The 15337-nt window shown below is 42.2% G+C and overlaps 2 protein-coding genes across 13 annotated transcripts in view; both read right to left on the bottom strand.

Annotated features, from left to right (window-relative positions):
* Positions 1-15337, bottom strand: part of PATL2 (PAT1 homolog 2) — a 741315-nt gene that overhangs the window by 493068 nt on the left and 232910 nt on the right. The gene's annotated exons all lie outside the window — the stretch shown is intronic.
* CELF6 (CUGBP Elav-like family member 6) overlaps positions 1-15337 on the bottom strand; it is a 189701-nt gene that overhangs the window by 55057 nt on the left and 119307 nt on the right. Inside the window, exon 1 of one of the 8 annotated variants that reach the window (XM_042475659.1) lies at positions 2294-2385. The exons of the other annotated variants lie outside the window; for them this stretch is intronic. Coding sequence (XP_042331593.1) covers positions 2294-2338 — 45 coding nt within the window. The 5' untranslated portion in view covers positions 2339-2385. Of the gene's footprint in view, positions 1-2293; positions 2386-15337 lie in introns of those variants that run through there. 8 annotated transcript variants of the gene reach the window in all.

The raw sequence follows: 15337 nt of genomic DNA, 5'->3' as shown, positions 1-15337 counted from the left end.
ATTTCCCAGGAGTCCATAGGTGGTCCCAGAGGTCAGTGTCATTGCTGTGTGGGGAGATGGGCTGCATTGGCTGAAAGATGAGGTGGGAGACTAGTAAGTCATGAAGTGTTGAAGCAACAGGTGCTCTGTGCCATATTCACCTTGGCAACTAATATTCTTTCTCTATGTAAAGTGATTTTTTCCACATGGCTAGACTGAACAATGTCTTGTAGAGCTTGCAGTGTGTCTGCAGATTGTGCATTCCCTGCGCACCCTCATTTGGTCCACTTTGGGGTCTCAGCAGACCTGTGTAGCCCTGCATGAAATGAGATACATTGCTCTCGAATGAGCTAACCCAGTGTGAAATCTTGTCCAAGTCAGATGCTATCTATCTTTCCTCTCTAAGTGGCACAGTGATGGGAGGGCAGCAAGGGGCCAGCATAGGACAAGCATGGTCTCTGGCAGTTTGTCTGCAGAAGGTGTTCAAGGACCACTTGCTAATAGTAACAATCATGAAAAAAGAAGAAAAAAGCTTTTCCTTGCCAGCCAGGGATTAGAATTGTAGTCCAACATATCTGCAAGGCACCAGCTTGGAAAAGGCTGATATTAGATCTTCCTAGTCAATTAAAAGCTAAGATAAACACTCACAAAAAACATCAACACCCTTTAAGAGTCTAATTCCAGAAGCACTATTAATTCTTGTTGCTATCCATTGATTAGGATTAGCAGGCAGTTTGGTCTGTAAAGATCAAGTGTTGGATCCCTGTTCTTTTAGGAAGTTCAGTGTATGATCTTGGGCTAGAGTCAGTCTCCTTCCCAGGTATAACCTGAAACCTACATGAAAATGAACAGAGGCTAATACATTTAATTCCAAAATCAATATTAGTGTAATATTTTCTTTAGGCCAACCAAAAGGGCACATAAGCACTGGAACCCTGTTAGTGACATTTAGTTATGTAACTGAGCTATGCACGTATGTGTCCTTTTTTGGACATTGTGGAAAGATGTATTCAATACCTCTTTGTGCAATGTCTCCTTCCCACCCTTGAAAACATTTTTAAGCACTGGAGTGCTCTGCCATTACCATTTACTGGCCAGCAGGTACTTAAAACCTCCTTGTGTAATGCCCCCTCCTCTCCAGAAGGCAGTTTTGAAGCATTGGATTGGACTGACTGTCCAGTGAATACTTAATACTTCCTTGCACCATTTCCCTCTTCGTCCCAGAAGGCAGCTTTGAAGCACTGGCATGCATTGCAATGACCATTTATTGGCCAGCAGGTATTCAGTACCTCTTATAATGTCCCTCTCCTTCCTAGAAGGCAGCTTTCAACTACTACTTGTATTGCCATTACCATTTGCTGGCCAACAGAGGATGCATTGGGATGCATCTGGCTTCAGTTCTCTAGTGACCTTCTGGAGATCCAGGGAAGGAGGATCGACATCATCTCTCTTCTTCTAGAGCTCCAGAATTAAACTTGGAACCCTCTTCCCCCAACCAACAACCTTCTCTGCCAATTTTGAGCAAGCTTTCAAGATTTCTTTATCAGAGCAGAGATCTAGAAATCCTGAAAGCTGGAACACGTTTTCTACCCTTTTGATTGGTTTTAAAAAGGTACATCCCAGATAAAGACTTTGGACTTTGTCTTCGGAGTTTATCATATGGAGGAAAATTGGAAGTTTAAATGGGGTTTATCCTGTGAAAATTGCACATTTACTATTAAATCACAATTAAGATTTTTACACATTAGTCTGAGAATAACCAGGGAATAACCAGGATTTGTTGCTGTTTATTGTCTGGTTATTCCCGGGTTAATGGTGCTTTAATTGCTTTTGATTGTGACACCATGTGAAAAACTTTATCTGGGATAATGGTACTTTATTCTCAACGTAATGTGGAAATCTTAATCACAAATGCATGATTTTCATGGGATAAACCCCATTTACACTCCCAATTGTACCCTTGTGGTAAACTCCTTAGAGTCAACATGGCTAATCTGCTTTTTGTATTCCAAATACACTTGTACCATCTCCATTCCATCTTAAGACTCTGACTTTGGAAATTTCATAAGTTCAGCAATGGATTCAGACAGACAGGGCAAGTGTGTAATTGTTGCTGTAGTACTGTGGAGTAGACAACAACTAGCAAAACCACCAACATCCAAGGAGCAAAATCACAAGAAGTGATGCTTCTTTAGAAACTCCCCTGACTTTCTCCTTCCTTCAGTCTCCTTATGTAACATCTTGCCCGAGGAAGAGATCTGGAATGCCCATTACCAACTGTGTGCATATTTGGTTGTTCCTGAAAATGAATTACCTGACTAGGGCTTTGGATTTTCTTTTTCTCTTCTTCTTTTTTCATATGAATCAACAGGACTTGCTCTGTTTTATGCTATTTCCAGATAAGTCCAGAAAGGATTAGTCTGTTACAAAAGACAAGACAAAACAGAAACAAAAAGCCAATATAACCCACCGTAAAAAACCTCAAGAGCCTTCTTACGGCATGCAGATTTTCACAAACTGTGCTCCATTTCATCAGATGTATTTGTTTATATGCAAGGAACTCAGCATAACACTTTCATGCATGGATTCAGGTTTGTGAAAGTTTGTTGCTATTGTTTTATTGTGTGCCTTCAACTCATTTCCAACTTATGGCAAGAATGTGATTTGCCCAAGGTCACTCAATGAGTTTCCATAGCTGAATGGGGATTCGAACCCGGGTCTGTAGAGCTGTTGCTCAAGCCACTACACCACACTGACTCAAAAGCAAGTTACAGCATCATTAGCTGGTTAGCCTTTAAGGTGCTCCAGTGCTATTTGTTTTTGTTTTATGCCATAACCCAAAGTAATCTTGGCTTTGCACCGAAACGTAGGCCAACTGTGGCCCACCATACGCTACAGAATGTATCACAAGCTGCCTAGCATTCTGCAGTTCTGCAATTCGCATCAGCCCTAGCCAGTAGAGTCAGTAACAGGGATGATGGGAGTTATAGTCTGCATATGGAAGACCATTAGTGGCCCAACTTTGCTCTATGGCATTTAACAGCAATCTGCCTACCAGAACACAAGAACTTTTGGGGAGTGATAATTCTGAAAATTAACATGTTAGAATGAAAACTAACATTAAATGATAGCTATCTTTATATATCTCAAGGAGTGTCATGTAGGAGATGGAGCCATATTGTTTCCTGCTGCTGCTCCAGAGACCAGAATAAGCAAACACCAATGGATCCAATTTACAAGAAAAAGGATTCCACTTCAACATTAGGAAGAATTCTTTTTTTCCTCCTTGTATTTGCAGTTCAACAAATGGAACAGACTGTTCCAAAGGGCAGTAGACTCTCCATCTTGGGAAATCTGCAGACAAAGGGTGGATGGATATATTTGGGGAGTGCTGTAATTGTGTATTCCTGCATGGTAGGAGAGTTAGACTATGTGGCCCTTCAGGTCCCTTTCCATGCTAAGATTCTTTTCATGCTAAGATGTTAAAATATAAAATTGATTTAGCCATCCAGTGCTCTCAAAGGTGGTGGTTTCACTTATGTGACACTTACAAAATTAAAATTGCACAGCTAGGCGAGATCTTTATTAGGACTAGAATGAGGGGGCTTCAGCACCCTGAGCTGAGCTGCCCCCAAAATGAATTAGCAAAATTAAACCACCAAGATTCCTATGTGGTTGAGCCTCTTCAGGAATTATTGAGCAGAGGTGTACTAAATTATCAAGCACTTAAGGAATATTAAGACAGCAGTTGTCAAGGATCCCTCCCAGGAATAATAAAGGCTGCTTCAGATCTAGCCTATGTACACGCACTTGGGATTAAGCTCCACTGAACACATGGAAGGAACTTCTAAGTACACCTTGTGCTTGCAAGACACTTCATATTTAAGGAAAATTGAACTATTATGAATAGGAATGGTAATTTGCCCTCCCCTTGCAAAGAGGCAAAATTAATAAGAATCTGTATGGCAATATTGAGCCTTATCCATTTTAAAATAGGACCAACTAAAATGCCACCAAAGTCTGCAAGCTTTTGAATTCCACAGAACACACTGTCAGGGTAGGAAGGAAGGGAAAAATTAAGGTGGGGAGAAACAGGAAAATATGAAACTTTAGGACTGAGGTTGTAGCTATGAGCTGCAATACTCAGGGCCCATTCTCACTTAGCAGAGAATCCATTTCCTGAACCGATTCTTGAAACTGGTTCTGAAAAAAACGTAGTTCCCACTATGTTTGCGCCAGTTTCAGGAATCGGTTCAGGAATCGGCAAGTGGTGAGGGACAGCTTGTTGGCCTGGCCCATCTCTGGCCTCTCCTGGCCCCAAAATCCCTGGCCCAGTCTCCTTACTGGCTTCTTTGGCCACTGACTGGGTTCCCTGCGGCCTTTTTTTTAACCTTTCCCATGGCCGGAAGGAGGTTGCAGAGAAGCCGGGAGAAAGCCGGGAAGGAGGTTGTAAGGCTTCTGGCTTCTCTGCCACGCTGTTCCAGCCTCCCTGGCCATGGGAAATGTTAAAAAAAGGTGCAGAGAAGACGGTCATTGGCCAAAGATGCTGGTAAGGAGGCTGGGCTGGGTATTTTTGAGCCAAGAGAGGCCAGGCCATGCCAGCTCCCACCCCCCTGGGTTGGGCGCCAGTGGGAACCAGGGCAGATTCGAATCCAATTCAAATCTGCCTGGTTCCCACTTGGGCTGAATCGATTTATCTATATAAATAAAAATGTAAATGTCCATTTGTTCAAAATCTTAAATCTCCGAAAGTTCTTCACTGATAGTTTTGAAATTTTGACACAATGTTCCATTTGAATACACACATGTTTTATATATCATTATAATAAATAAATAATAAAAAACTTTAATTTTTACCTCGCTTTTTGTTAAAACAATCAATCAAAGCGGCTTACAATGTTAAAAGAATACAACATTATGTACAAACTATCCCCCCGCCTTTAAAAAGAATTAAACAATTTAAGATTAAAATTGCATATTACATAAAAACAATTAGGACAATAACGGTGGGCAGGGGCATCACATATATGTGGGGAGTCATTACGTGGCCAAGTAATTTATTCTGGGAAGGCCTGCCGGAAGAGATCCGTCTTAACAGCTTTCTTGAAGTTATCTAGAGTGGTAATTTGACGGATCTCATCCGGCAGACTATTCCACAGGCTGGGAGCAGTTATGTTACGGTTATATAGATGTCACACTTGTGACATGGGAAATTGTTTCATTTCCCATACATGAACAAAGTCCAGCTGTTGTTCACTTAGCAGTAGATCTAGAAAATGGACAACGCTTGTATTTCATAGCCGCATATGTGCAACAAATAGCCCAGAATCCAACGGCTACAACGTTAACTGCTTTCTTCACGTTATGTCAAAATGACACGTTTGTGTAAACACTGCTGTATTCGGAAGTCCCTACGTATCACACATGGGATGCGAGTAGAAAATCATTTGAACGATACAAACGAAGAAAGTGAGTCCATGGACAACCTGGCATATTCAAAGAAACTACGATAGGCAGACTGTACACTGTGCATCCCAATCAAGATGAATGCTTCTTTCTTCGCATGCTGTTGGTAAATGTGCCTGGTCCAATGTCTTTCCAGCAACTGAGAATTGTCAACGGCGTTACATGTCACTTTCCGCAGTGCATGCCAAGCTCTGAATTTAATGGAGAATGACCAACACTGAGATTTATGCATTAATGATGCATGCAACACGTCACATCCAAATCAAATTCGTGCATTGTTTGCAATCATATTGACCGCCTGCTCTCCTTCATCTCCAACAGAGTTATGAGAGAAACATAAATTGCACATGGCTGAAGATATTTTCCATCGAATACTCAATGAAAATTCAAATATGATCATGGATTTCACAGCAGAAATCTACAATGAAGTGTTGATAATTATTGAAGATTTGTGCTTAGAAATTGCGAACAAAGTTGTCAATCAATTGGGAATGTCATCACCGAATTGATCTGCTGCTGCTTCGTTCATTGTACAATTGTGTTGTGAACAAAATTACAACACATGTGATCTTTTGTCGTATGCTCAATCAAATATGCCTAAGCTAACACTTGAACAAAAAGGCATTTACAATCAAATAATGCAGAGTATCAATAACGGAGTTGGAGAAATCTTCTTCTTAGATGTGCCAAGAGGAAATGGCAAAACTTGCCTAATTAGGTTGATTCTGGCATCAATTTAATCCCAAAATGACATAGCCTTAGCTCTTGCGTCGTCCGGAATAGCTGCGACATTGCTACCAGGTAGAAGAACTGCTCATTCCGCTTTGAAATTGCCATTGAACATGCAATTCATTGAGACTCCCACGTGCAACATTTCAAAAGCATCCGGCATGGGAAAAGTATTGAAGAAATGTAAACTTATAGTTTGGGATGAATGCACAATGGTGCACAAAAAATCGCTCGAGGTTCTTGATTGATCATTGCAAAATTTGCGTGGAAACATCAGACTATTTGGGAACGCATTCATATAGCTTGCAGGAGATTTCAGACAAACATTACCTGTAATTCCTTGATCGACACCAGCGGATGAAATAAATGCTTGCCTGAAATACTCCACTTTGTGGCGACATGTAAAGATGTTAAAATTAACTACAAATATGTGTGTCCACCTGCAAAACGATCAATCAGCTGAAATATTCTCACATCAATTGCTGGAAATTGGGAACGGAAAGATGCCGGTTGATGTGACCTCAGGATGAATTTCATTGCCTCACAACTCCTGCAATTTAGTGACGCCAAAAGAAGAATTGGTTGAAAAAATATTTCCCAATATTCAAACCAATTATAAGAATCATGACTGGCTGAGTGAATGAGCTATTCTTGCAACCAAGAACAAAGACGTCTACGAACTAAACAATATTATTCAGTCTAACATTCAAAGCGAGGCAGTACATACAAGTCTGTCAACGTTGTTGTGGAAGCAAATGAAACGGTTAATTCTCCAACAGAATTTTTGAATTCACGCGATCTTCCAGGGATGCCACGGCACATACTGCCATTGAAAATCGGCATTCCAATTATCATGTTGAGCAATATCAACCAGCCAAAGCTTTGCAATAGCATGTGACTCGCAGTAAAAAAATCAATGAGCGACGTCTTGAAGCAACAATCTTGACAGGACCTTTCAAAGGTGAAGATGTCCTCATTCCTTGCATTCCTATGATGCCAACAGCTATGCCATTTCAATTTAAGAGATTGCAATTCCCAGTTCAATTGACGTTTGCCAGTCAACAAAGCTCAGGGCCAATCTTTAGAATTTTGCAGTTTAGATCTAGACACGAATTGCTTCTCACATGGACAATTATATGTTGTGTGTTCTACAGTCGGCAAACCAGACAATCTCTATACCTACACAGACAATGGAACAACAAAAAATATTGTATACCCACAAGCACTGTGAAATTAAATATTTCAGAAACGTGCTCTTTCTCTTTTCTTTCTTTTCCATTTAACCAGACTGAACCACAGCAATGCATGGCTGGGTATAGCTAGTTTCTAAATAAATCGAGTCAGCCCCCAAAATACCCCATTTTCCCAGCATCTTTTTGATGCGGGTTAAATGGTCAAAAATGGTCAAAAAGCATGGCCCCCCTTTCTGAATCAATTTCTAAAATCGGATTCAATGGGAACCATGCCCATTTATCCCAGATCCTGATCCTAATTTAAACGTAGTGGGAACAAGGCCTCAGTCCCAAGATGAAGATGGCACACTGAACAACTCACTATAGTTATGTATGCTTTTTGGATCACGTAGCCTGATGAAGAGTTCTGGGAACATGAAAGCTTACACACTTCTGTGCCATTTGGGTTGTCCATACTAAAGCTGCCACTTGACCATGGGTTTAGGATTTCAGGGTAAACAAGATGACACTTGCTTTGCCACTCAGGAAAGGCTATCTGAGGTACTTTGTCTTCTCATATGAGCTCACCCAAACTCTAAAATCTGCAAGGGTGTTACTTTGGCCCCATTTACACTATGAAATAACCTGGTTTGGAAATTGGGTTATTTCTGAAAAGCCCATTTAAACTGCTGCATTCTTTTTTTAAGAACAGCAACAATCCACATCTCCAATAGTGTAAGCTGTTGGATCAATTTGGATCGCGCAGCACCATTCAGGAAATGAGGCGCCTCCATTTTGATTCATGGATGTGAATATCTCAGTGCAAAAAAAAAAAAAAAAACATGTATGTGACTGGCCCCTTCTGTTCCCAGAATATCATAGCATTGAGCCATAGCAGTGTGGATACAGCTTCAGACATCTCATTATGTATATGGAAATATTCCAAATATGAAAAAATCCAAAATCCAAATTTTTTTGTACCCAAGCATTTTGGTTAAGAGAGAATCAACCTGCAATTCTGTAGTTGTTTAATACTGTTGTAATCCAAACCCCATTATAGGTTTGCCTTAGGGTTGCCATAAATCAGAAACAACTTGAAGCCACACAACAACAACAATAATCTAAATTTTTGCACCTGTTTTTACTGTAACTGCGTCCCTTTTTGGAAGCTACCCTTTATCCTGTCCTGGGAGAAAAGCAGGCTATAAATACAGGAATGAATGGATGCGTATTTGTTGTGTTATGCCACAATTGTGCCTTTTCCCTTCCTGAATAAAGAAATGTCCTTCTTACACTGGAAACTGCCAGGAGGAAGACAACACAGCACTGTTGCCATCCCATGTCGGGGTCATATTTATTTTTTAAAAGATAGTTTGTTGGTGTTGGTGTCATGGGGTCTTCTTGACAAGAGTTGTTCAGAGAAGGTTTGCCATTGCCTTCTCCTGAAGCTGAGAGGGTGTGACTTGCCCAAGGTGGGGTTTCATGGCAGGCGGGGAACCAAAACCTGTTCTCCAGAGTCGTAGTCCAACATTCAGACTCCTACCCAACACTGGGAATTGTATTCCCCTGAAATGAAGCACCTTGACTTAAAATATGGCCTGGGGCTGGAGGTCTCATAGAATCACAGAGTTAGAAGAGACCCCAAGGGCCATCCAGTCCAACCCCCAGCCATGCAGGAACTCAGGATCAAAGCACATCTGAGAGGTGGCCATCCTGTCTCTGTTTAAAGACCTCCAAAGAAGGAGACTCCACCATACTCCAAGGGAGCATGTTCCACTGTCAAACAGCTCTTACTGCCAGCAAGTTCCTCCTAATGTTTAGATGGAATCTCTTTCCCTCCAATTTGAATCCATTGCTCCAGGTCCTATTCTCTGAAACAGCAGAAAACAAGCTTGTTCCATCCTCAGTATGACACCCTTCGCATACTTAAACAGGACTATCATGTCACCCCTTAACCTTCTCTTCCCCAGGCAGACCATGGACCATGCAGACCATGGACCACACTCTCCCCATCCATGCATCCCAGGCATGTGCATGCATGCACACCCATGGATCCTTTTGTCCCTTGCTTTCTTGGTCACACACATGGAGAACGTGGTCATTTTGCTCTTTCATTGTCCCCTCTGCCCAACCAAAGGAGCCATTTCATGCTTTGTCGCATGCTTCCCTCCCTCCTATTACTTTCCCCATACCGCAAGCCCTACAATTATATTTGGCATCACCGGGGCAACAGCCAATGTGCTTCCCTAGCGTTGCCGGGGAGACATGTGTGCTTGATAAGAGTAGCCATGGCAACTAGGGAGGCAGTCACAGATGAACAATTTACTTTGTGAAGCCACTCATCACTTGGAAGAGGGAGGATGGAGAGGGAAATGTCTTTGGGTGGATTTGGAGGAAATTACACCAAAAAGGGTACAGATTGCATTCTGTAAAATGGACTGAGAGACAAGGATTTCCTTAAAACATCGAAAGCCTATCCAGGGGTAGCTGTTTTCACCACATACAATAAGATCCCAAATCCACAAATCCATAGCAATGCCTCTTTCGTAGTTGTTGCTGTGTGCCTTCAAGTTATTTCCAACTTATGATGACCCTATCAAGGGGCTTTTTGGGCAAGTTTCTTTGGAAATGTTGCCATCCTCGGAGACCAAGAAAGTGTGACTTGCCTAAGGTCACCCAGTGGGTTTATATGGCCAAGCCAGGATTTGAACCCTGGCCTTCAGAGTCCAATGCTGAAACCACCACCATCATCGTCTTCATTTTATAGAGTGCTATAAAGTTTGCACAGCGCTTTACATAGTAGGGGTCAAATTTGAGACTGTCTAAAAGACTCCCAGAGCCTTTATGGCCAGGGAGGAGGAATGGCCTCTGCCTGTGTGGATATCCCTCTATACATCTTAACTGAGCACAACTATAACCACATCTTGATAAAATGCAGGCACATTCCACACTAAATTATGATAGCACTATTATTCCACTCTAAGAGCCACAGCAACATCCTATGGATTCCTGGAAGTTGTAGTTTGGTGAGCCACCCTTGCTCTTCGGCTGAGAAGTCTAAATATCCCTCCTTGGACTGCAAATTCCAAGGTTCCATAGAATGGAAACATGGCAGTATAAATTGTGTAGTGAGATGTGAGAAACAGTTCTAGGTCATTTGGTCTTTCTCTCTCTCAGCCTAACCTACCTCACAGTTTTGTGAGGACAACTAAGCAAGGTGCCTTGAGTTCTGTGAAGAAAATGCAGATTAGGAAAAACATTGTCAATAGCTAGGGTGTCTTATGTGTAAATAGGTAATCTGCTGGGACACTGAGAATTGTAGGGAAACATGACAGATATTATGAAGAAGAGAGGTCTTTGGGGTGGAAAAACCACATGGAATGAGAGCCAATGTGGCATAGTGGCTTGTGCATTGGACTATGACTCTGGAGAACACAGTTCGAATCCACATTCGGCCATGAAATCCACTGGGTGATGTTGGCAAGTCACACTCTCTCAGCCTCAGGGGATGGCAATGGCAAACCTCCACTGAACAAATATTGCAAAGAAAACCCAGTAGATAATATTCACCTTAGGGTCGCCATAAATTGGAAATAACTTGAAGGCACACAACAACAACAACAACAACAACAACAACAACAACATCATGGAATAGGCATGAACCACACAGTCTGTTGGTTGTATGTTCTTCCACCTGTTCTTGAGTCCATATAGCAGTGGCGATTTTGCTTTAAAACAAGGCACAACCCTACCACAAAGAAGCCCTTCTTGTCTTACACATCATAAATGACCCCAAACCGGTTGTTACAGAATCACAATGAGACTTGGAGCCACCTCTAGGTTCACAAGGATGGACAACCCACAGTGGAACCTGTATTTGTGTGTGTGCATGCATGCATAAAATGCCCTCTAGACCTACAGAGCTTTGGCAGTCCTAGAACTTTCAGGGAAAGTGGATGCCATTTTCCCCAACTTGGTGCCCCGCAGTGGTGTTGGTTTGCAGATTCCATCATTCCCAACCAGTCCCACCAGGTTAAGGGCTGCTGCTTTAGAAGCTCTGGAATCTGGCTAGGAGTTAAGGAAGGATGAGATGTGCCACATTTTAACCTGCAAGCCCAAATGTGCTAGTGTGAACATCGTACATGCCATCTCAGCATATTCAAGCAAGAAGACATTGCTGCGCAAATCAGCCCACACGCATGAAGGCAGAGTACAAATGATAGACATGTCACACAATCCAGCCCACAGCCCAAAGGCACATTTTCTTTTTGTCAAAGAGTTAGTGTGCCATTTTTAGAAGATGGAACAGCAAAATGGATGAGAAATGGGATCGCTAGAGCAGCCAGATATGGACAGACTGGGCGAAGCAGCCAGATCTTTGGATGAACACATAGATTGTTGCAAACATCAAGGCCTGTGATACATGGATAGCCCCTGACACACATGCGGCCTTGAGCAAGTGATGTGACTAAAGTTGGTAGTGCAAGTGTGAAGCTACAAGGGATAAACTAAAAGCCTTAAGGTAGAATGAATGTATGCAAGCTGGTAGAGGGAGTCTCCTTTCCCAAATAATGATGTCATCTTGCTATGCTCTGAACAATGAGTTTATGCCTCCATTGATACCAGCAAGGCAAGAGGAAATGAGAGTGAATCATAGCTGCAAACCCATTGTTACTCACCTAGAAAACCAGGTTTGAGCTAGATATGGATTCTGCTTTTTATTGAATTAGCAGTTCACAGCAGTGTGCAAAGCACCCCCAGGTGCATGCAGAGCTTGGGTGTTACTTTTTGGGGCAGTACATCTCCCAGAGTCCCCTGACCCAGCATGCGCAGGGGTCATGTCTGTGTGCATTAGGGTAGAACAGAGCTGAACATTTCATTCAGACAGCTTTGGCTTGTGAAGCTATGTGCACCTCATGCTTCAAAAAAGTTTGTTTATTGGGACTACAGTTCCTGCAACCCAGTGGCCATGCTGGTTAGGGGATTTTGGTCCAGAAGTAACTTTTCCATTCTTTGTGCTTGGGGGAGCAGGTTATTTTTCAGCAATGGGCCACCAGCTGTTTTAAATATAGTATGGCTGGTGGATTCCATGTCAGTGGGGTGGAAAATCTGATCCAGGCTTTAGTCTGAACATCCAAGGTGCTCAGATGCTTGGATGTTCAAGCTTTAGTTTGAACATCCAAGGAACCTGAGAAGCTGTCTTGAGGATAACATTCAGAACTTTGGATACTCGCTTTAGTGTTTGGACTAAAACCCAGAGCTGAGTCACCACTCCACTAATAGGGATGCCAGAGGTGAAATGCAGGCTGATTCCCAGCAAGGTGCCCTACTATGCATGCACATGTATTTACCTGCATGTGCAATGGGGGGGGGGGGGAGATGCATCCACACAACACATTTAGACAGTTCCAAGTTGCAATCCTCTGCACATACCAAGCTTCCTTTTTGGGATGACACTTCTTAGGTCTAATCTTCTTAGGTTGGTCCAAGAAATAATGCAGTTTGAAACAGATTTAACTGCCATGGCTCAATGTGATGGAATGCTGGAATTTGTAGTTTTGTGAGATATTTAGCTTTCCCTATCAACGAGTATGTCCCACTAAAACACCAGGATTCCATAGTATTGAGTCATGGCAGTTAAAACGACATCAAACTGCATTATATCTGCAGTGCAGATTACACCTTAGAATCCAATATGTAAAGAGATCTTGTAGCACCTTTGAGACTGACTGAAAGAAAAACTTTGGCAGCATGAGCTTTTGTAGACTTCAGTCTACTTCTTCTGATGCATTTGGGTTAAGGGAATCATGGGAACTTTAGTGTTTGGACTAAAACCCAGAGCTGAGTCACCACTCCACTAATAGGGATGCCAGAGGTGAAATGCCAGGCTGATTCCCAGCATGGTGCCCTACTATGCATGCACATGTATTTACCTGCATGTGCAATGGGGGGGGGGAGATGCATCCACACTTCTATGTGAGAGAGTTGTTCTGCCAAGCACAGTGGAACTGAATTTGCATGAACACACATGGGATAACGCTGAGTGCAGCAAAAAAGACTGAGATATGGGCTTGGTTTGGTTAGAGAAGACCCTTTGAAATCAGTGGGACTAGTTTGACAAGCCAAGAAAACCCTATAGGTTTGCCTTGGGGTCATCATACATTAGAAATGACTTGAAGACAAAGAACAAACTTTAAAAACAGATTCTAGAGAGGTCTCTGGGTGAAAGAAAGACCCTAGATGTCTGCACTGGTTGGGGCCTCCATTTATTCCATATCTTAGAAATATGCCTTCTCCAATCTGGTCTGTTCCAGATGTTTTTGGATTACAACTCCAATCAGCACTCAGCCATGGAGGTGACAATGATGGGAGTTGTAGTCCAAACACATCTGGAGGGAGAGCAATTGGACAAAGTTGTCTCAGCATCAACCCGCAAAAAGTCATTGGCCAAGTGCATCAGGGTTATGTAGCATAAATCCTTGCATGCTGAGTTATGCATTAATTGTGCTATGCTACCCTTGAATGGAAGTTATGTATGGGAGCCAAGTAACCAAGTGTGCAACTGAATGCAGACACAACCATGCTCAGTGCACAGTGGCATGCATAATGATGCCACATGTGCTACTCTGTTTCCTCAACTGTCAACTGAATGCAGGCATTTTGCATCAGTAAGACCCTCCACTTCTTTGGCGGCATTACACATATATAGGACATTTACAAAATCCTGATTTTCCAGTTCTCTTATCAAAGCTGCAACAAATAAGGAAGTGTTAAATACTGGACCTTCAGTTTCTTAATGTGGTGGTGATGAGATGCTAGGGCAGGGAGTGAAGGGGCTCTTTTTTAAAATGACAGGAGAGCCTTTCAAATAAAAACATTGCCCTTTGCCCATCCTTGGTCTAGTATAAAAAGAAATAAAATGCCCAGCTGTAAAGCTAAACTGCAGGTACGTTACATTGAACAGCCAAGTAAATATCTAATTTTGTTCCTATTCCCTGGAGGGGGAAATAATAATTTGGAAAAGGCAGTTTTTACAGTGTTGTATTCCAAATGGAAAGCAAGTTTCAAACTAGTAATTCTAATGGCGATTGCCAGTGACTAGAATTGCCTTATTTTGTCTTTGCTATGAAAAATAAGATTTCTGGGAAAGTATCTTTTAACGGGGAAAAAAATGCATCAAGTTCTGAAAGCAGCCATCATCTTACTATGCCGTGGGACACATAAACCCATTTACATACAAAAATGTAATGTGCGAAAACATATATGTGGCTGATAGTTGGACACAGTGCAGGCCTAAATCCATAGTTCCTCTACTTGAATTCTTGATGCAAAACACTACAGTTACCATAAGGTTTTAAAAATCAGTAAATCCATCTATCCATCTACCTGAGTTCTTAAAACTGGGTCTTTTGATGCATGCTTTGGAATAACAGTTGCATTCAACCCTATGCATGTTTACTCAGAAATAAGCAACCCTCGGGTCAAAGAAACTTACTCTAGACTCAGAAAACTGAAACCTCTGGAGGGCTAGATTCAGTCCTACAGCTTGAGTTCCCCTGGCTTTGCTATTAGAATGACAGCCTTGAGCATTACCATTAGCATGCATCCTCCTACCTGATGAAAGCCCAGTGAAAACAAACACATTTTGTTGCTCTTTTTGAAAAGAGGGGAAGGGGTCAGGTGAGACCCTCCGCTGCCAAGCTGCCAATCACCTTTACGAACTGAATGGCTTTGGATGGCATCTATCTCCTGGGCCCCTTTGCTATATGCTTAATGTAATAAAACTCCAGTGAGTATGATTTAGAATAACATTTACTGAACAGGCTAATGTCATTTTGATGTGTCGCTCGGCTTTGCTTGCTGGTTATTAAACTCTATTGATTCTCCGGGACTGTCTGATGTTTATAAATGTCAAGCTGCCTTGTGTAAGCTGAACTTTGGGGGATGAGTAACCTTGGTGAGATGGGGAAATGATGCTGGGGATGGGTGAG

Source organism: Sceloporus undulatus, chromosome 6 (assembly GCF_019175285.1).
Source record: "Sceloporus undulatus isolate JIND9_A2432 ecotype Alabama chromosome 6, SceUnd_v1.1, whole genome shotgun sequence".
In the NCBI taxonomy this organism is placed as follows: Eukaryota; Metazoa; Chordata; class Lepidosauria; order Squamata; family Phrynosomatidae; genus Sceloporus; species Sceloporus undulatus.
Note: the sequence above shows the minus strand (reverse complement) of the source record. Positions and strands in the feature narration are given on the sequence as shown.